This window comes from Leucoraja erinacea, chromosome 26, assembly GCF_028641065.1.
Source record: "Leucoraja erinacea ecotype New England chromosome 26, Leri_hhj_1, whole genome shotgun sequence".
Lineage (NCBI taxonomy): Eukaryota > Metazoa > Chordata > Chondrichthyes > Rajiformes > Rajidae > Leucoraja > Leucoraja erinaceus.
The window spans coordinates 22220270-22243015 of NC_073402.1; the positions used below are offsets into that span (position 1 = coordinate 22220270).

General features: G+C 42.0%; 1 protein-coding gene across 4 annotated transcripts in view; it reads left to right on the forward strand.

Annotated features, from left to right (window-relative positions):
* The first annotated feature begins 945 nt into the window (after positions 1-945).
* The window catches only part of LOC129709791 (synaptotagmin-like protein 1), a 52154-nt gene continuing 30353 nt past the window's right edge, over positions 946-22746 (forward strand). The window contains exons 1-4 of one of the 4 annotated variants that reach the window (XM_055656382.1): positions 946-1095; positions 14830-15222; positions 16006-16154; positions 22136-22319. In XM_055656382.1, coding sequence (XP_055512357.1) covers positions 15095-15222; positions 16006-16154; positions 22136-22319 — 461 coding nt within the window. In that variant the 5' untranslated portion in view covers positions 946-1095; positions 14830-15094. Of the gene's footprint in view, positions 1096-13607; positions 14714-14829; positions 15223-16005; positions 16155-22135; positions 22320-22746 lie in introns of those variants that run through there. The other 3 variants (XM_055656383.1, XM_055656384.1, XM_055656385.1) reach the window with 3 other exon arrangements.

Genomic DNA, 22746 nt, shown 5'->3' on the forward strand with positions numbered 1-22746 from the left:
CTGTCCTGGACCCAGTACATTTATGCAATCATAAAGATAGCCTATGAACGCCTCTACTTCCTTACAAGATTCAGTAGATTTCATATGTCGACAAATACCCTCTTGAACTTCTACAGGTGTACGGCAGACAGGATATTGACTGTTTGCTCCGGGCCTCATTTGGCAACTCGAATGCCCAGGAATGACGAAGATTATAAAAAGTGGTGAACAGTGCCTGGTCCATCACGGATACTGACTCCCCATCATCGAAGGGATCTATAGGAGGTGCAGCCTCATAAAGGCAGCCAGCATTGTTAAGGACCCACACCACCCTGGCCACGCACTCATTTTATTCCTGCCATCGGGAAGGAGGTATAGGAGTCTGAAGACTGCGACCTCCAGGTTCAGTAATAGCTTCTTTCCAATACCTATCAGGCTACTGAATACTTCAACTGTGAACTGAAAACTGTCCTTGATTGCACTAAGGACTTTGGGCTATTGTTTTGCACTAACATTGTTTTTTATTGAACTTGTATATTGTAATTTTATCCATTGAGTAGTGTGTTTACAGATCTGTTAGGCTGCTCCAAGTAATTTCATTGTTCCGTATATGACAATTAAACACTCTTGACTCTTGATCCATGGTATCATTGAATGGCAGAGTTCCAGCCACCCTACATTGAGTAAGTTCCTGCTACCATAACATCTTTGGGCTAGGAATGACCAGTCAGAAAATATTTCTATTCTGTGCCCCCCCCCCCCCCCCCCACCTTGTTTTTCCATTCACATCAATTTTATGAAGATATCCATTCAATGGTACTTTATTGTCACATGCACAGGGCACAGTGAAATTCATTTCTGCCTGATGCCACAATTATGTGTGAATAGTTGAACATCACTGGATAAAGTTGTATTGAAAATCATTCCTTATCTGGTAGAAATCCAGTCCTGTTTTTCAATCTACTCTGTGGTTAGATTTCATATCTTTGGTGTCATAACCTGACTGAGTTAATGCAAACGAAGCCCTTCAGAACAGTTTCAACCGGTGCATAGCTGCTGACTTGTTTTTTGGAGCCTTTCATCCTAAGATTTGACCAATTTGTCGAAATGGATCAGGTAAATGCCATAGTTACACTGTGTGAGCTCACCTAAGCAATCACCGTGTTGATGCTGCAGTGAGCTCATTGCTACTTTACAGTTTGTTGAGGCCACCAGTTGGTTCAGCCTGCTATTTATTAGGCCTCACAAGAAAACCAAAATAAAACTGCAGACTAGAAATACGAGATAAAACTAGAAAATGCAGGAAACACTCAGCAGGTCAGTTAGCATTTGTGGAAAGAGAACTAATTAACATTTCGGTCCTAGGCTCTTGCAAGTTTGTAAAAGCATTAGAAAAGAGTTTGCGAGGGGAAGCCAAAAATCGAACACCAGTTGTCAAAAATGGATCGGATATTAAATTGTGACATTGTGTGTGAATGGGGGGAAAACTAAATACGAGTGTTTGAAGATATTGTGACTCATTTCATGACCGGCTGATAACAGTGTTGATTGGGTTAGTAAGCATTACTATTTGAGTATTTACTTAAGCATGTGGCTCTTTATACATTTAGGTTTTGAGGTTACATGTTTATGAAAGCATTAAGCACAATTGTGTTGCTTTGTTTATATTGAAAGAGGACTTTGGAATTAGTTAGTTTGTAAAGAATTGGAACGTTGGTGGGTGTGCTTGACATAATGTGAGGTTCAAATTAGACCATCCATGGCAGCATTTCACTTCGGAGTAGCATAGAAGACCTACAATATTGATATGGGGATCAAAAAAGTTTATGATTAATCTATAAGTAAGATTAATTCACCTGTCGATAATTACAATTTTTTTGTATTGGTCCATAGTCATTTAGCATGAAACTTAGTGCAGCACAAGCTTTTTTCACAGAGAGTGGTAGGTGCCTGTGAAGCACCGCCAGGCATACGGATATGCAACAAAGGGAGGATGTAGATCTTGTGCAAGCAGAGGAGATTAGCTTATCTTGACATCATGTTCGGCGGCCGGTTACTGTGCTCTATTGTTCTTTGCTTATCGATTTTCTGAAGAATGAAGAATTACAAAACGGTGTCTGATATTATTACAGATTAGATACTAGATCACAGTTCCCTTTTAACACTTCAATTTTAGGTTGGTTAATGCACTCCAGTTCATGGAGTCCTGACAGAAATAACAATTGATATTGAATTCCAAGGCAGGGCAGTGGTAGCTCTATTGGAACTGACCAGGAGTCTATTTATATTTAAAAATTCGAAGGAATGATTAGTGGTTAAGATGTTGATGTTTTTGTGTCATAAATCAGGTAGACCATAATGGAGAAACTGTGGACCTTCCTATAATATTGTGGGAAGATGGCAGGTGCCCTGATGCTGCTATTTGGATAAAACATTTTGAATGTTGCTCAACTCTGATGTTGTCTGAGGCGCATGTGTGCATTGAGGGGAGAGATGGCAAATGGATTGAAGATGGAAGCAGGTTCAAGAGTTGGTCACTGCAGTTCTTCCTAGCCCCAAACATTGGGCAGCACATTGAGATGCAACTGCTGCCAACACAGCAGTCCCAACAAGATGCTGACATAGCACATAGTAAATTAAGGAGAGAGGCAGCAAATGCAGTGAGGATGGCACATAATTCAAAAGTAAGTCAGTGCAATTCCCAGCTTGTGAACATAGGGAACATATTTGCACAACCCCATCATGCTGGCATATAGCTCCAGCAACCTGGGATCAATCCTGGCATTGGGACCTTGCAGCATGGAGTTTGCATGTTCTCACTGTGGCCGTAGATGCCAATTCCTTGGGTATTTTTAAAGCGGAGGTTAATAGGTTCTTGATTAGAAAGAGTGTCATAGGTGTTGGGGACGAGGCAGGAAAAATGAGCATAGAGAAGGATAAATACAATGATTTTGCGAGCAAATGGCATGAGCATGGGCCCCATGGGCCGCCTGTCCTCTTTGTGATCCTATGTCTTATGATCCTTGTTTGAGGCGTTCCGTGACCCTATCCCCGATTTCTTTCCGTAAACTTTCCAGACTGCTTTGGTGCCACCTCCTGCAGTCCATGCAGAACTCATGACTTAATCCATTCACCACTAACTTCCATCCGGCACTCAAACTCACCTGGACCATTTAAAACATCTCCCTATCGTTCAGACCTCACCATCTCCATCGCAGTCACCTACTGACCGACATCTATCACAAACCACTGACTCCCACATCTATGACTACATCTGCCCCCCCTGCTGCCTGTAGGGACTCTATCCTGTACTGTTTCTTTCCTCCGTCTACGGACGCATTGCACCCAGAATGAAGTGTTCAGACCAGGGCGTCGGAGATGTCCTCATTCTTGAGGGAATGGGGGTTCCCCTCTTCTGTTATAGATGAGGCTCTCACCAGGGCCTCCTCTATATCCCGCAGCTCCGCTCTCACTCCCCATCCCCGTACTCATAAGCACAAATGGTCGTAGATGCCAATTCCTTGGGTATTTTTAAAGCGGCGGTTAATAGGTTCTTGATTAGAAAGAGTGTCATAGGTTACGGGGAGGAGGCAGGAAAATGAGATAGAGAAGGATAAATAAATCAACTATAATCAAATGGCAGAGCAGACCTGATGGGCCGAAAGTCCTATTTCTGATCCTATGTCTTATGATCTTGTGAAGTTCTTTTTTCACTATTTCTTTGTAAACTTTCCAGACTGCTTTGATTTTGCAGCCAATTATATGTTTAAAAGTCGTCCTTTCCATATATGTGTTTGTTTGATACTTTAAAACATTCCTGTTCATTTTCATAATGACCTCAGTCACCTGGTCCACAATTATCAAAAGTTTAGACTTGTACAATTGACTAATCTGTGCAGTATCTCAAAATTGTATGTGTTTCTTGGTGTCAGGGACATTGGAGTAAAGTGTTCACAGCATTCCCCATCCCCACTCTGACAGTAACCAAATATCCAAATGTCAGCGTGACCCTGCTTCACATCGCCCTTCAGCTTCATACTGACCAAGTCTCTTTTGTTGTTTTCAATTCCTCTACTTCACTCTTCCTTTTCTCTCAACTGTCTACAGTGTAGGAGAATCATGGAGGAGTTGACGAACATGTGCGAGATAATAGATTATAGGCAAAGAATAATTCCTTTAGTTGTTTAATCGCTCTTTATCAAAGGACACTTATTTTTTACTGATCTCCTCCAAACATTTTCTCCCGTTTGTGAGGAAAGCTCTGAAATGTTCTGAAAAATTAATTCTGTTCCTCTCTCCTGAGATGTTGCATGATCTCAATATATGCAGCAATTATTATTCTTTATTTCATATTTTGATTTTATAGAGCCCGGTAGTAACCACACTAGTGAACCTGGACCAATTGTATACCAGAGCATTCAAGTCTGCAGCTATCAAATAGTGAGAAGATGAATGGAGGGAGTGTTTTAAACCATCAGAAATATTAGGATGAATGAAAATTCTGAGGTGCAGGATTTTGGAATTTCAGTGTGTAGATGAATGCAACCAAAGGACAAGATTTTCGTATAAACAGGAAACTGGAAAACTGTGTTCCTCTTGCAAACTGGAAAGACATGTTCTCTAAGCCGTCACTTAATCTGCATTTGGCAACATCACCGTGGAGAAATACTGATACTAAATTGAATGAGGTGTAAGTGAAGACACTAGTAACTGCAAATGCTGTTTTACAAAAATAAACGGTGCTAAAGGAACTCAGCAGGTCAGGCAGCATCTCTGGAAAAAAATGATAGGCGACATTACAGGTTGGGAACCTTCTTCAGACACACCCCTGATGTAAGTGAAATTCTGTATTCCCTGGTGGATGCAGTTGGCACGTTTGGCATGCGTAAAAAGGAAGTAAAAGAGGAGGTTTTGGATCCCTTGCTGGGGGATCTGGAGATTTACTAAACAAGGTTTGGTATATACGAAGGAGAGGGAAAATGTGATTGGTGGCCACATAACACCTTTTACTTAGCATAAACAACCTTTTTGACTCAATTTTGAGTTCAGCAATTTCAGATAATGATTGAGCTATCCTCATTTACAATTATCATAGAACCAACACTTGCTTATTTACTTGTCCCGTTACTATCCCCTTTGCCTTGCATCATCTTTTTGATGTTAGGTGCATCAAAGAAGGTTTCTTGAAATGGTATGTGGATCGTCCAACCGAGCAGAAGCATACTGGACCGTGTTGGGTAATGACCCTGGCCAGATTACTGGTGTTGCAGTGAAGAGCATTTTGGGGATAGTGATCACATCTACGTAGTTTTTAAGATTGTTTTGAATAGGGAAAAGGCTGGAAGGGAAGGTAGTAAATTGGAGTAAGGCAAATTATAACGTTATTAGGCAGGGGCTCAGGAGGGCAGTTTTGCTGAGTATGTCCACATCTGACATGTGGGAGTCACTTAAAGGCGAGTTGATTGACGTTCAGGACTACCATGTTCCAGTAAAGAGGAGGGATAAGGACGGCAAAATAAGGGAACCCTGGATGACCCAAAAGGTTGAAAATTTGGTCAAAAAGAAAAAGGAAGTACATGCAAGGTTTAAGATGATGGAATCAGACGGGACCTTCCAGTAACATAAAGAAAGGAGGAAAGAATAAGCTGGTGATGTAATATTTGGCCTACATGTGATTCTTCATCCACAGCAATGTGTTTGATTTCTAACTACCCTTGTAAATATGAAATTAAAAATCAAAAAGTATAAAACTAAACATGTCATCCATTATTGGTCACCCGACATTGGACATAGAAATTCACTGCCAGCACAGTTGATCTTGCAAATGTCTCCTCACAATTTGGGGTCAGGTGTTACAAATGGATGAATTGTCCAAAGACCAGTTAAACAATAGTCTGTTAAAATCGGACTCACGGAATCATGCATTTAAGAGAATATCCCAGACTTATCCATTACAATCCCTGGGTGTATTCTGTTGAACGAGCAGGTTAGATTCACATATATAGTAGTGCAATGATAATACAGTGTGTGGGACAAGACCACTACCTTGATGCCAGGCCCTATGAAATCTGTGTCATCAGGCCAGACATGGGCAAGGAAACACCCTAATTACCAAACCTTACTTCCTCAGCTAATGAATCAATACTCCTCCATGTTGAACAACACTTGATAGAACCCCCGAAAGCAGCCAGGGAACAAAGTTTACACTGGGTGGGAACTTCAGCTCCATCAGCAAGATTGGCCTAGTGATCACCCACTCATCAAGTTGGCTCTAAGTGCTGGAGGACTCAAAGCTACTGGATCAAGTCTGCAACAGGTCATTTTAACCAACATGATGGGTGGGGGAGGCAGGTTGAATCTACTTGACTTCATCCTCATCAATCTACCAGTAGTAGATGCATTGGTCCATCAGCAGCGTTGATAAGAGTCTCTGCGAAGATGAAATCCCTGCTGCACTGTGGATACACTGCACAGTGCTGTGTGTAACCACTGCACCGACAGAGTCCAACTCAGAATAGATCTGGCAGCTGAAAACTGCATGCATGAAGTACTATGGAACATCTACACACGCAGAAATATATTCTATACAATCTGTAACCAAACATATCTCACATTGTACCATTCTACCATTGCACAAAGCTAGGGATTAGTGTAGCCCTATCTCCAAAAATAAAGAAAATCTATATGGTTAATTACCGCTTAGTCAATCTACTTTCAATCAACAGGAAAATAATGGAAAGTAAAATCAACAATGCTTTTAGCTGGCACTTACTTGATTACCAATACTCTTTTAGGTTTCATCAGGACCATTCAGTTTCAAACATCATTACAGCTTTGATCCATATATTGCTTGAAGTCATGGAGTAATGTTTGCATGTTTCATGTTCAAACCTGAATTCAGTGCCCACCAAAGGGAAAACACTCCAATGGTTAGAGGCAGATTTCACACAAAAGGAAATGGTGATGATTGTTGGAGGTCAATCATCCCAGCCCCAGGGCTTCACTGCACAAACTGTTCGTGACAATGTCATAGGCCCAACCATTTTCAGCTGGCTCATCAATAATTTTCCTTTCATTGTAAAGACAGAAGTAAAAGTGTAAATAGCAAGTAGTATTTCTGCTACAAATGTAAGAGGCATTGACTGTCTCTATATGAGATAATCTAATCATTTGCCCTTGAGATTCAATGGCATTAACAGGATGCACCATCATCATTACCCTGATCACCATTAAGCATAAAACTTTAACTAACTACTCCAGCTATAAAAGTAGGTCAGGGGCTGAGTTTACTACAGCGAGTAAATCATCTCTTCACACCTCACAGGTTTTCTATCATGCACAAAGCACAAGTAAATAGTGTTATTGAATATTCTTATCAACAATTCCAGGTGCTCAACACCATCCAAGACAAGTAGTTTAGTTTAGTTTATTGTCACGGGTACCAAAGTACAGTGAAAAGGGTTTTTCTTGTGTGCTATCCAGTCAGTACCCAACAGTCTGAACAATCAGTTTCTTTACCATCTACACTCTGTGGCTTTAGTGTGTGATATTTAAAAAAACCATTGCAGTTACTACTGTGATCCCTACAATCAAGAATGCCAAGGGCAACTGCACTATGTACAAATTCCATACCATGCTGTCCTGGAAATATATCAGCAGCTATTTTCATTTTCACTGAGTCTTAGTCCTGGAACTCCCCACCCAACTATATTGTGGGCTGTCGACAGCAGTGACTGAGGATACGGTAGGTTCTCCATCACCTATTGAAAATTAATTAGGCATGGGCGATAAATGGTGTTGACTAAAACATCTATCTGTTATTTGCACTTTATCAGTTTATTTATTCATGTGTTTTGTAGTCAATGCCTACTATGTTCTGTTGTGCTGAAGCAAAGCAAGAATTTCATTGTCCTATCAGGGACACATGACAATAAACTCACTTGAACTTGAACTTGATCTCAATTATGAATAAATAAAGAAAAAATCCTGAATTTCCCCCATTTCTCTTTATCCTAACATTTGTTTTACCTCTAACTTTATCCAATTCTGATGAAACGTCTCCAATATGAAACATTAACTTTGTGTCTGTCACCTCTGAACAGCCACTCCCTCAAACTCGACACTTGACATGCATATTTTAAGCATTTTGTTTCCAGCACTGTTTTTGCCTTCTTGTGAAACCATCGCTACCACATGATCAGCGTGGAGGGAATAAAACCAACCTACGGTCCTTATTCTTTCAATCAATAATTTCTTTAAACTTTCTTTTTTCGCTAAGCTTAAAATCTATTTTCCATCCTTGTCAAGCTTGCCTTTTGCCAGAAACTTCTTCCCCTATCTTTTCACGTAAGCAGGTTACTTATTTTTGACATGTAAATTGAGTCAGCATAGTTGTCTCTGCTGTGTGATCTTATATCTTTGGTTGTTCTCCTTAGACCTTGATCTTTCCCCATTCACCCACCACCTCTGTAGGGTAAAGCTACCCTTTGTGCACATATTTATCTCGCCTCTCGATACAGTCACCCATCTTGTGTCCACATGCAACCCGATAGACAGATTTGTTCGAAGGGTTCAGAGAAGATTTACAAGGACGTTGCCAGGACTAGAGAGTGTAAGCTATAGGGAGAGGTTGAGTAGGTTGGGTCTCTATTCCTTGGAGCACAGGAGGATAAGGGGTGATCTTATAGAGGTATACAAAATCATGAGAGAAATAGATCAGGTAGATGCACAGAGTCTCTTGCCCAGAGTAGGGGAATCTAGGACCAGAGGACATAGGTTCAAGGTGAAAGGAGAAAGATTAAATAGGAATCTGAGGGGTAAATTTTTCACACAAAGGATGGCGGGCATATGGAAAAATCTGCCAGATGAGGTAGTTGAGGTTGGGACTATCTCAACAATTACTAAACAGTTAGACAGGTACATGAATAGGACAGGTTCGGAGGGATATGGACCAAGCGCAGGCTTGTGGGTCTAGTGTAGCTGGGACATGTTGGTCAGTGTGGGCAGATTGGGCTGAAGGGCCTGTTTCCACACTGTATCATTTTATGACTCTAAGCTAGCTCTTCACTTTAGAAAATGCTTTCATCGCCACACCAACCCTGCACTCATCAATCTATCCTAAAAAACTGCAGTCTCATCTCCGACCTACCTTTTTTCCCCCCAAGTTCCTTGAACATATTATTTAATCTCAGCTTGAAGCCCATTCTCCCAGTTTACCTTTAAATTTCTTCAAGCCAGCTTCTGCTTCTGATAGGTTGACACAAAATGCTGGAGTAACTCAGCGGGTCAGGCAGCATCTCTGGAGAGAAGGAATGGGTGATGTTTCAGGTCGAGACCCTTCTTCAGACTTATTATTCTTCAGAATTATTGATTGAATCCTGCTTCTGGTATTTCCATTCATGCTCGATGGATATCAAAATAAAATTGCATATGCTGTAAATCTGACATAAAAACAGAAAAGGCTGGAAGCAATCATGCAGGTCAGGCAGCATCCATAAAAAGAGAAACAGAATTAATATTCCAGGTGAAAGACCCTTTTGTAGGAACTGGAAAAAAGAGTAAATGGAGTTAGTGTAAGTCACAAGGAAGAAGGGTCGGGGATAGATAGGCCAGGATTTCAGTGGAGTGAGTTGTAGAGGTTCTCCAATCAAATGGGGCAAGAGGGGGAATTAAAGGTAATGCAAACCAAAGAATTATATATTTCACATAGCAGGGCATTGGAACAAATCCAGCAGGTCAGTTTGTACAAATGAAGAGAGAAAAGCTGAGTCAATATCACAGACTTACAACAGAAATGATCAGTTCAGATACAGACAAAGAAATGAGAGAATTAGACAATACATCAGGTGCTGTTCTTTAAGCTTGCACTGGGCTTTCTTATAACAATGCAAGAGACCATAGATAGTTAGAATGGAGTGAGTGTGGGGTAGATGACTGAAGTGGCAGGCAACCAAAATCTCCGGGTTCCCCTGCGAATTAAATACACGTGCTGTGTAAAACAGATGACAAATCCATGCTTGGTTTCTCCAGTGTAGAGGAAACTGTGTTGTCCACACAGACTGCCTTATACTACATTGAAGGGAGTGTAAGCCAATTGCTGCTACACCTGGCAAGAGTGTTTGGGTGCCATGATGTGAAAGTGAAAAGAGAGATGTTGCAGCTGTAAGGTAGTTTCAAAGGACAGGGAGTAACAGAAGGACGGACCAAGGCATTTTAAGGAGAGCAGACTCTTCGAAATGTTACAGTGAGAGGGAAAGTTGAGCCTGCTGGTGGGATCTTGTTGGAGCTGATGGAAATTGCAAGAATGGTTCATTGAATGTGAAGGTTGGTGAGGTGAGGTGAGGATGAGCTCCTCAGGGGAGCTGGTGAGAACATAGTTGCACGAAATAGATGAGATGTAGTTGGGGGCTGCATCCACAATGGTAGATGGGAGGCTATGGAAAGTATCAAATGCTGATGCTCCTCAGTCATAAACAATTTCATTTGTGACAATGTTCAATACTGCTTTCCTTTCTCAACGCATCTGCTCTTCTCCTTTCGTGCAGCAGCATTGATAAATATCTCTTTTCTCAATTTGTAATCACGGGCATGTGCATTATTGGTGCAAAGTTAACCTATTTTATAAATGGACATATTAGTTGCAGTTGAAAAGGACCTCAGATCCATTGTCAGTAACATCATATCAAATCCAGTTAATATCAATACCAAGGAAATAACCTGACCTGATCTCCGAGGTCCTTTTAGTTTTCTCTTGCAGAAATAATTCTGCGGATGCTGAAGTAATTTCCTTTGTTAATAATGTGGTATTATGAAGATATAGATCTAAGCGACTGTTATGTGTTTTGGACTCCAAGCTTGAGGCTCTTCTGCACGTGTGCCTCTGTGAAATTGCTTTCTGGATACAAGTTAGTAAGCTTTCCTAACACAGTGTATGTTGCTAAATCCAGAAAGCAGCAAACAGAGGTTTTGCTAAATTACTGTCGATAGAGTGAAACGATTTGCTTTGGTGGGAGTCCGGAACAAGAGTCATAAGTAATGGGCAAGACAAAACAATTGGGGCAAGGGTGCAGGTAGGAACGGCTTGTGAGATTTTGGAATGTATTCAATTATACATTGGGTTGCCTCGTAAGTACCCATTTAGACACTGTGCAGTTCAATTTCTATTTTACGTGGAGTAGTAACATGGACAGAGCAATGGCTGATGGCTTTTGAATCTGACAAGTGTGATGTAATGCACTTTGGCAGGATTAATGAGGGTAGGACATACACAGTGAGTAGCAGAACGCAAGAGAATATTGAGCAACAGAGCGACTGTAATAGTCCAAGGATCCCTGAAGGTGGCACCAGAGTAGATGACTCGTATGACTATAGGTCGTGTGACTCATTCATCTTGGGTAAGTTTGCACAATTGGACATTTTCAGAGGTCTGATGGACCAGATAGGAAGATAAGATGCGTTTACTCCCTGGCTACTCATACCAATGTGCTCTCAAATCACTCGCGTGCAAACACAAGAGCCATACAAGCATCAGGATAAGACTGGAAAATATTGTGAGTCTGCTTAAATTGAAAATTTGTGACCTGCATCAGTCGGGGTGCCTTGCAGTGTATGCTTAGTAAATATGGAAACTATTATTGGTTGCCGTATGTTACTCTGCATTTCCAATCAAAGGGAGCAGTTGCTTCTTCTTCTTCTTATCGAGTCCACACACAAGATTAGAATTTGTTCAGCTAGAACTGAATACACTTCTCGGTATCTGCATGCAATGGTGTCTGTCTTGCACTTCTTGTGCGTGGTGGTGGAAAGATTGGTGGAAATAGGGCTGTGACGTGAACGCCCTTTCCTTGATCCCAGCAGTTGCTGATATAGTGAAAATAGTAAGAAACCCTGTAGCTTGAAGGCTTTGTAGAGCAACAAGAGCAAATTAAGAAGTAGGAAGCCCATTGGAGGATGTCCTTACCTGGCATCCACAGAGTCCTTACCTCATTTCCCAGAGAGAGTAAGCATTGCAGGATATAAGAGCCTCCCTCACAGGAAAATAATTTCCATATGGGAGTCTACAAAATAAAACAGCCAATATAAACCAAGTGATTCTCCCTTCCCCACTGCAATTCATAACATGAGTGTAAGAGGCCTGTAAGAGAAAGATGTGGAAGAGAAACGGAGGACATTTAAAGGTGAAATTTTAAGAGTACAGAATCTTTATGTCCCTGTTCGGTTGAAAGGAAATAGTAAAAATTGGAAAGAGCCATGGTTTTCAAGGGAAATTGGACACGGTTCGGAAAAAGAGAGAGATCTACAATAATTATAGGCAGCATGGAGTAAATGAGGTGCTTGAGGAGTATAAAGAATGTAAAAAGAATCTTAAGAAAGAAATTAGAAAAGCTAAAGGAAGATATGAGGTTGCTTTGGCAAGTAAGGTGAAAGTAAATCCAAAGGGTTTCTACAGCTATATTAATAGCAAAAGGATAACGAGGGATAAAATTGGTCCATTAGAGAGTCAGAGTGGACAGCTATCTGCAGAGCCAAAACAGATGGGGGAGATATTGAACAATTTCTTTTCTTCGGTATTCACCAAGGAGAAGGATATTGAATTATGTGAGGTAAGGGAAACAAGTAGAGTAGCTATGGAAACTATGAGATTCAAAGAAGAGGAAGTACTGACACTTTTGAGAAATATAAAAGTGGATAAGTCTCCAGGTTCGGACAGGATATTCCCTAGGACATTGAGGGAATTTAGTGTAGAAATAGCAGGGGCTATGACAGAAATATTTCAAATGTCATTAGAAACGGGAATAGTACCGGAGGATTGGCGTACTGCGCATGTTGTTCCATTGTTTAAAAAGGGGTCTAAGAGTAAACCTAGCAATTATAGACCTGTTTGTTTGACGTCAGTGGTGGGCAAATTCATGGAAAGGATACTTAGAGATAATATATATAAGCATCTGGATAAACAGGGTCTGATTAGGAACAGTCAACATGGATTTGTGCCTGGAAGATCATGTTTAACTAATCTTCTTGAATTTTTTGAAGAGGTTACTCGGGAAATTGATGAGGGTAAAGCAGTGGATGTTGTATATATGGACTTCAGTAAGGCCTTTGACAAGGTTCCTCAGGGAAGGTTGGTTAAGAAGGTTCAATGGTTGGGTATTAATGGTGGAGTAGCAAGATGGATTCAACAGTGGCTGAATAGGAGATGCCAGAGAGTAATGGTGGATGGTTGTTTGTCAGGTTGGAGGCCAGTGACTAGTGGGGTACCACAGGGATCTGTGTTGGGTCCACTGTTGTTTGGCATGTACATCAATGATCTGGATGATGGTGTGGTAAATTGGATTAGTAAGTATGCAGATGATACTAAGATTCGGACCGCTAGGCTGTAGGGGGATGCATTCTTGCAATTTTTAATTTTTAATTGTTTATTATTGGTCTTTTTAAGTAATTATTGCTCTCAGGTAGTGTCCACAGTGTATTCTATGTATTTTCTGTCTGCGTTCATTTTGAATCTGTGGGTTTGTTGGTTGGGGGCTTCTGGACATCTGAATTTCCCTGAGGGGATCAATAAAGTATTTATTATTATTATTATTATTATTATTATTATTATTATTATTATTTTATTAAGATAGGTGGGGTTGTGGATAATTAAGTAGATTTTCAAAGTCTACAGAGAGATTTATGCCAGTTGGAAGAGTGGGCTGAAAGATGGCAGATGGAGTTTAATGCTGATAAGTGTGAGGTGCTACACCTTGGCAGGACAAATCAAAATAGGACGTACATGGTAAATGGCAGGGAATTGAAGAATGCAGGTGAACAGAGGGATCTGGGAATAACTGTGCACAGTTCCCTGAAAGTGGAATCTCATGTAGATAGGGTGGTAAAGAAAGCTTTTGGTGTGCTGGCCTTTATAAATCAGAGCATTGAGTATAGAAGTTGAGATGTAATGTTAAAATTGTACAAGGCATTGGTATGGTGTACAATTTTGGTCGCCTTATTATAGGAAGGATGTCAACAAAATAGAGAGAGTACAGAGGAGATTACTAGAATGTTGCCTGAGTTTCAGCAACTAAGTTACAGAGAAAGGTTGAACAAGTTAGGGCTTTATTCTTTGGAGCGCAGAAGGTTAAGGGGGGACTTGATAGAGGTCTTTAAAATGATGAGAGGGATAGACAGAGTTGACGTGGATAAGCTTTTCCCACTGAGAGTAGGGAAGATTCAAACAAGGGGACATGACTTGAGAATTAAGGGACAGAAGTTTAGGGGCAACATGAGGGGGAACTTCTTTACTCAGAGAGTGGTTGCTGTGTGGAATGAGCTTCCAGTGAAGGTGGTGGAGGCAGGTTCGTTTTTATCATTTAAAAATAAATTGGATAGTTATATGGACGGGAAAGGAATGGAGGGTTATGGTCTGAGCGCAGGTATATGGGACTAGGGGAGAATACGTGTTCGGCACGGACTAGAAGGGTCGAGATGGCCTGTTTCCGTGCTGTAATTGTTATATGGTTATATTTATATGGTAATGAACCAGGTGTGTCCTCACATCCAGCTGCACTGTATGTAATACTTGCAAGAATGATCCAACTATTTAAATGGCTTGTTGAAACTTGTCTGTATCCCTTGCTGAATGTAACTCAGCAGCTTTAAACAGTCGTGTGGAGATTAACTTGAAAAATGTTGTGGCCACTTCTGATAGAGTAAACATATTTCCGTCCTTCAACAATATAATATCAGCATCCAGTTAGTAAGCTGAACTTTTATATGATGTATTATATAGATTCTATTATCCAAAAGCAGATCATAAATGATTGAGTGAAATCATGATTAAATGAAGTCTCACAATTCTATGTTTACTTACAGTGATTAATGCCTGGACGAAGAAATATTTGGGACACAAAAGGGTTTCCTGCCTCTTTTAATTTCTAGAGAATAGAAAGCATTGTCTTTTTGGAATGGATTCTTCAATACCTGCCTTGTGAAGTATGAATCTTATCACAAACATCCTCAATTGAACTGCAAGATGCTGAACTTTATTGCAAGACCCTAGAGCATCTTCTTCAAATTGTTCAGCCAAACTTTGAAACTTGTCTGTATTGAGGAATTGCCTGGCGTGAGTCATCTTGCCATGGAATTCGACTTCAACATACAAGAGTTAATTGACTTGAGCTTCCTAACCGATGAGGAGCAGGATGTGATTGCACAAGTTCTTCACCGGGATACCAAACTCCGTTTATTGGAAGAACAACGTGTCAAGTGAGCAGAAATAAATTTTATATCCAATCTAAATTACTGAAAGTCTGACAAATAAACGGAAATTCATTTTTTCAACCAATTAACCAACTAAATTACATCCAATGACTGTTTTCCTGAACCATTGTTTTAGTAATGGCTTTAATGTATGATAAAATACATTTTGGGCAATTCAGAAAACCCATGCTTTACTTTAAATCTACAAATTATCTTTTAACAACTGAGCTGTTCAAACAGTATAATGCTTGGACTATATGAGAAGCTCATTCCTATGATGTATTCCTTCTGTACTTTAGTTGAAAAGTCTTTAGTGTACAGAATTCAAATCCTGACCTGATATTCTTTTTATTTCTTATAATTTGTCCTTAGTTTTAACCAAAGCCGATTCCATCATTCACGTACACCCGATCAGACCTACATATTCCAAGAAACACCAGACATGTTTATCCAATTTGTCCTCATATGAAATCATCTGACTGAATCTTCACTACTCCCGCTCCTGCTACATAGTGGTGGCTGCACATTCAATCCTCGCTTATGAATTTTGGCTCCACTGACTTTATTTACTTTAAAATTCCCTGAGTGAAAGATATCAGTTGATCCTGTAGAGAAGCTTGGTAAACCTCCCAGCTCAGGATTTGAACTCCTTCACATTCAGAATTTTATTTGGAATTTTCAAATGATGTTAACTGTGTGCCCCCCCCCCCCCCCCCCCCCCCCCCCCCCACTTTGACACGATAAACACTCTAAATTACCCATTAGCTTTTTCTGTTCTAAATTCTTCAGGAAATTACAACAGTCAGTTCTTGATCCAGAACAGCTAAAAATCGTAACGGGAGATTGGTTCAAGGAAGCCAGGTCAAGGCGCCACACAGACGAATGGTTTGGGTCAGACATCGTTCGGGCTTCCATTCGCAGGAAGAAAAGAACAAAAGGTAATTCTGAAAATGATCGCAGGTTGTTTCTAAGTGAGGAGTGAATAGAATTTTTTAATTGACAAATGGAATATTTAATTTTAAATTGTCACTAAGTGTACAGCAAGATTCTTGACACATTTTGGCAAGTTCTGAGGAAAGGGACTTGTGTAAAATCTCCCGGATGTTATTTTCAATTAAAGATGAATTAGTATTATTTGTCAGTTGCTTCGTCAGAGAAGGACTGAAGGTTCTAATAGCTTATTATTTTATAGCTCTAGAGATGTTTCCCAACATCATGGGATAGTCTTAAGTTTACTTTAAAGATACGGCATGGAAAAAGCCCTTCAACCCATCAGGTTTATGCCGACCATTGATCACCCGGTCACAGTAGTTCCACGTTCTCCCATTTTCTCATTCACTCCCTTCACACCAGGGACAATCTACAAAGGTCAATTAACCTACAAACCCTCACGTCTTTGGGATTTGTGAGGAAACTGAAGCAGCCAGAGAAAACCCGCGTGGTCACGGAAAACAGTGCAAAGTCCACACATCACAACACCCGAGATCAGGATCGAACCCGCGTCTCTGGTGGTGAGGTAGCAGTTCCACCAACTGCGCCACTCTTTCACCCCAAGTCATAAGGTCATATGTGATAAGAGCAGAATTAGGTTATTCGGCCCATCAAGTCTACTACCCCATTCAATCATGGCTGATCTATCTCTCCCTCCTAACGCCATTCTCCTGCCTTCTCTCCATAACCCGTGACACCCGTAATAGTCAAGAATTCATCTATCTCTGCTTTAAAAATATCCATTGGCTTGGACTCCACAGCCTTCTGTGGCAATGGATTCCACAGATTCTCCACACTCTGACTAAAGTCACTTGGAATAACGAATAGCAATGCAGATATTAAAGATGATTTAATAATTGAGTTTATTTATTAGATATTTCTGGAATATTATATTGTTCCCCCTTGGCGCCAGGATTAAATATCACTGAATATGTGCAGGAAAATCTCCGAGGAGAATGCTAACAACAAGAGGTCCCATTTCAGGTTACAATTCCCCAAAAATGTTGAAATCCTTCAGGCAGAATGACAGGAATTTGCATAGCAAGTTTATAATAGAAGCACCTGTGAGGTAATATTCTCAGTATAATCTCCAGTGTCATAGGTATTAAAACAGGATGATACATCTGGTGATCATTGGTGATTATTTTCCAGTGTTCTCTAGACTCTGGATCAGTTCCTGTGGATTGGATGGTAGCCAATGTAACTCCACTTTTTTCAGAAAGGAGGGAGAGAGAAAACAGTTAATTATAAACCGGTTAGTCTTACATCAGTAGTGAGGAAGATGCTTGAGTCGATTATTAAAGATGTACTAGCAGCACATTTGGAAAGCAGTGACAGGGTCAGTCAAAGTCAGCATGGATTTATGAAGGGGAAATCATGCTTGTCTAAACTTTTGGAATTTTTTGAGAATGTAACACGTAGAATGGATAAGGGAGAGCCAGTGGATGTGGTGTATCTGGACTTTCAAAGAGCCTTTGACAAGATCCCACACAAGAGATTAGTGTACAAAATTAGAGCACCTGGTATTGGGGGTAGGGTATTGATATGGATAGAGAATAGACAATAGTTTGGCAGACAGGAAGCAAAGAGTAGGAATTAACAGGTCATTTTCAGAATGGCAGGCAGTGACTAATGGGACACCGCAAGGCTCGGTGCTGGGACCCTAGTTGTTTACAACATATATTAACGATTTAGACGAGGGAGATAAATATAACACCTCCAAGTTTGCGGATGACACAAAGCTGGGTGGCAATGTGAACTGTGAGGAGGATGCTGTGAGGTTGCAGGGTGACTTGGATAAGTTGGTTGAGTGGGCAGATGCATGGCAGATGCAGTATAATGTGGATAAATGTGAGGTTATTCACTTTGGTGACAAGAACAGGAAGGCAGATTATTTTCTAAATGATACAGGTGCACAACCTTTTATCCGAAAGCCTTGGGACCAGACACTTGTCGGATTTCGGACATTTTCGGATTTCCGAATGGAAGATTTTTAGCGTAGATTAGGTAGGTAGCGCGGGCGGCTTGAAAAGTCTGGAGCAGCTGCCTCCTCCCCGGAGACCGGGAGAATCATTGCATAAATGTTAGTCAGTTAGTTTGGAGGGATTTTATGTGGTGGTGGTGGAGTAGGGGTGAAGGGGGAAACTTTAATTCTTAGTCCCCTACCTGGTCGGCGACTCCCAACCTCGCGGAGTTGGGGGCTCCGTCCGGCCGCGGGCGGCGCCGGTTGGAGCTCCGACCCCGGCAACTCTACCCCTGGCTGCGAGGCGCTCCAAATCCAGCGACGCTCCGCGAATGTTGGAAGAAGGCGGCCACAGCGCTCCGGAGCTTGCCGCACGGCGACCCGGTAAGGCATTGTCCGCTTCCCGCTGGTATCCCAGCGCTGCGACGCCGCCGACTCCCAACATTGGGCGGGCGTCCGGTCGCGGGCGGCGCTGGATTTGGAGCGCCTCGCAGCCAGGGGTAGAGTTGCCGGGGTCGGAGCTACAACCGGCGCCGCCCGCAGCCCCACCGGCCACAGCGCTGCGGAGCTTACTGCACGGCGACCCGGTAAGGCATTGACCGCTCCCCGTCTCTCCGACCAGGTAGGGGACTAAGAATTAAAGTTTACCCCTTCACCCCCCCTTCACATAAAAGCCCTCCAAACTAACTGACTAACATTTAAGCAATGATTTACAGATGTTTAAGTGTCTCCCCGGTCTCCGGGGAGGAGGCAGCCGCTACAGTAGTACAGACCTGGGTTGACCGTGGGTCGTTTCGGGTCAAGTTTGGCGCCAAACGCGAGCTTTGGTGCGCAGACGACATCTGGAAAAAATGGCCGGTTTTCGGAGTTTTTCGGTTTCCGGAACACCGGATAAAAGGTTGTGCACCTGTATCAGATTAGGAAAAGGGGAGGTGCAACGAGACCTGGGTGTGGTTGTACATCAGTCGCTGAAAGTAAGCATGCAGGTACAGCAGGCAGTAAAGAAAGCTAATGGCATGTTGGCCTTCATTGTAAGAGGATTTGAGTTTAGAAGCAAGGAGGTCCTACTGCCGTTGTACAGGGCCCTGGTGAGTCCGCACCTGGAGTAATGTGTGCAATTTTGGTCTCTTAATTTCAGGAAGGACATTACTACTATTGAGGGAGTGCAGCGTGGGTTCACCAGGTTAATTCCCGGGATGGCGGGACTGTCATATGATGAAAGAATGGGTCGACTGGGCTTGCATTCACTGGAATTTAGAAAGATGAGAGGGGATCTTATAGAAACATATAAAATTCTTAAAGAATTGGACAGGCTATTTACAGGAAAAATGTTCCAAATGTTGGGGGTGACCAGAATCAAGGATCACAGTGTAAGAATAAGGGGTAGGCCATTTAGGACTGAGATGAGGAAAAACGTTTTCACACAGAGAGTTGTGAATCTGTGGAATTCTCTGCCGCAGTAGGCAGTGGAGGCCAATTCACTGGATGTTTTCACAAGAGAGTTAGATTTAGGTCTTGAGGCTAAAGGAATAAAGGGATATGGGGAAAAAGCAGGAATGGGGTACTGATTTCAAATGATCAGCCACGATCATATTGAATGGCGTGCTGGCTCGAAGGGCCGAATGGCCTACTCCTGCACCTATTTTTTTTCTATATTTCTAATAGTTGCAGAAGTGCACTGCAGAGGGGAGGTTTACAGATTCTTGACACATTGGGACAAGTTCTGAGGAAAGGGACAACTGTGAAGTCTCCTGGATGAGATTCCCAATGAAAGGTTAACCTGTACTGCTAAAAGGATTAAAACTCACCTGCAAAGAGGATGGAAACCAGCAAAAGGAGAAAAGAACAGCAGCAGGACCTGAGGCAGAGCAAAATTCTGGTGTATTTGAGGGAGGCTGTATGGAGATATTAAATACCTATTGGTCTGTTTTAGAAGACGACCTTTTGTAAATGATTGAAGGCAACAGGACTAGGTGAGAGAAAATGGTGAAGCATTAGGAAAATATTGCAATACCACAATCAGATATAATCATTCTGACCTACATAAATAGCTGTGCTCTTACCTCTAAGTTATCAGTTGTGCTCTATCGTGTTTCTTGAAATGGTCAACAACAAACTACAGTTGGAGTCATGTGAGGAATATCTCAAGCTGAATGATTGTGGATTTCAATGGCTTGAGATTTTAGCCCTTCAATGCATCTCCATTCTTGTTGCAATACTGACCAACATTTTGTCATTTGTTTTGCTGAGTACTCTCACCTCTTGTGGTGACGTTTGCTGATTAGCCACCATGAGCAGTAATTCAAAAATATATTTTATTCAGAGTCAGAGTTCTATAAACTAAACTTTATTCTTATTTGCAAGCCTCTTCAAGATTATTCCCATCCTATCTGAATAACACCCTACAAGCCACCTATATCACAATACAATACAATTTTTTTTTAATTGTCATTTGAGCCCCAGTGAGGCTCAAACGAAATTCTGTTTCCACAGCCATACAAACAAAGACAATTTCCTAGACATACACACAATTTAATTCACACAAACATCCATCCATGATGGAAGGCAAAGTCTTTTCTCTCCCCTGTTCTCCATGTCTCTCCCGATATCCAAGCCCCAGGTGGGCGATGATAAGTCCCACGGCCATTTTAGGCCGTGCCGGGCGATTTACGGCCCCGCTCCCGGTCTAAATGTCACAAAGTTGGAGCCCCCGGCAGGCGCTGGAATGTCCCATGGCCATGAAGCCGCGCCGGGCGATGTGTGACCCCGCTCCGGGTCGTTCCAACCCCGCGACACGGGCTGGAGAAGTCGCGTTGCGGGAGCTCCGGGAAGCGGTCTCTCTCTCCCCCCCGGACCCGCGAGCTCCCGATGTCCCAGTCCACCGGACCTGCGGCTGCGTTGCTGGAGCCTCCGAGCCCCAGGAGTCGAGTCGCAGCAGCGAGTCACCACCGCTCCCCACGCTCCGAGGCCGGCCAGCCCCACGATGGTGAGTAGTCCGCAGCTCCGCAGTGTCCCGAGCCCCCGGGTCGTTCAGGATGGAGGCCGCTCCACGGTGCTAGGCCCCAACGACAACGGAGACCGACAGGGAAAAGGTCGGGTCTCCCGAACAGGGAAGAGATTTTAAACGGTTTCCCCCTCCCCCCCCCGCCCCCCCACATATACACATTTAAAACTAGTATTAAAAAACACCAACACTACATTTAACTAGACAAAAATAAAAAAAGACAGAGACACACTCCAATTTTGGTTCTCTGTGCATCCCACTGTTTTAATTGCTCCACTATTGCTCTTCAACAGAACAAACTGACCTGCAGAATTCCCTCATTACATTTCTCTTCCTCCCTACCCCTTTCATGCTTAAAGATACTCCTTACAACTACCTTGTTGACCAAGCTTTTTTGTATACCTATCTGTCAATTAGTAAACTTTGTATCAAATGTTGGCTGATAAATCTCCACTGAAATGCTGGGGTGGAAGATTGCAACCTTCACGTGGTCCGCCCTGTTTCGACTAATGCAATCAACATGACGTGCACAAACGGAAAGTCAAATAGAACAAGTTGTCCAACAACTTTAGGCTGTGCACGCCACACAAAAGAAGAACTGAAATGCTTTGTAAATGTTATTTCTAGATTAATTAGTATGATCATAGTTATTCAAGTAAAATGAACAGATGATGATTTTGGTAATTTACAAGGTGTGACCATGGTTCTTCCTCATCTTCTGACTGTATTATGTTGATGTCATCTTTTCTATTCAAAGCAGATGAGAGATATTTTAGGCTGCTCGCCATCTATACTTATATGTATAAAGCACATCAATTAAGGTACTGCTTCGCTTTTGGAACTTGTTCAGAAGCAAACCTCAATGCACATTTCAATTTTACCACAAAATCTGGGGTCAACTTGGATTCATATTGAATTTGCTGTGAATTTTGTTTTAAAATAAAAATTTTACCTGATAATAGGTGAAGGTGAAAAGAGGGTGACGATTAATAATGAGAAAATCATTATTAATGAGCAGAGTGATCAGGACGGAGACGAACATGAGAATGAGAATGGTGTTGTAACTGATGAAGACACGGTTAATCCCGATCTGGTGAATACAGGAGTGGATGAGACAGATTGCGAACTGTTAGAAACCCACAACAGGTAAAGAAATAATACAAAATACGAAATCTTGACTGTTTTGGCAGAAGATTTGTGGTATCGCCAGAAAGAGTGCGGAGATTATTTCTGAGGATGTTGCCAAGATTTGATCGCCTGAGCTATAGGGAGGTAGTTGAGGCAGGTACTATAACAAAATTAAAAAAAAAACATTTGGACGGGTACAGGGCTAGGAAAGGTTTAGAGGAATATGGGCCAAATGTGGGCAGCCGAGACAAGTATGGATGGGGCATCTAAGTCAGCATGTGCAAGTTGGGCAGAAGAGCCTGTTTCCATGCTGAATTACTCGATGTGATGATGCAGTGCAGATGTAAGGGTGTAATGTGGATATAAGACTGGAGTGAAGATGTAGTGTGGGCATAAGGCTGGAGTGAGGGTGTCGTGCAATTCTGATACTGCAAGGGCACATATG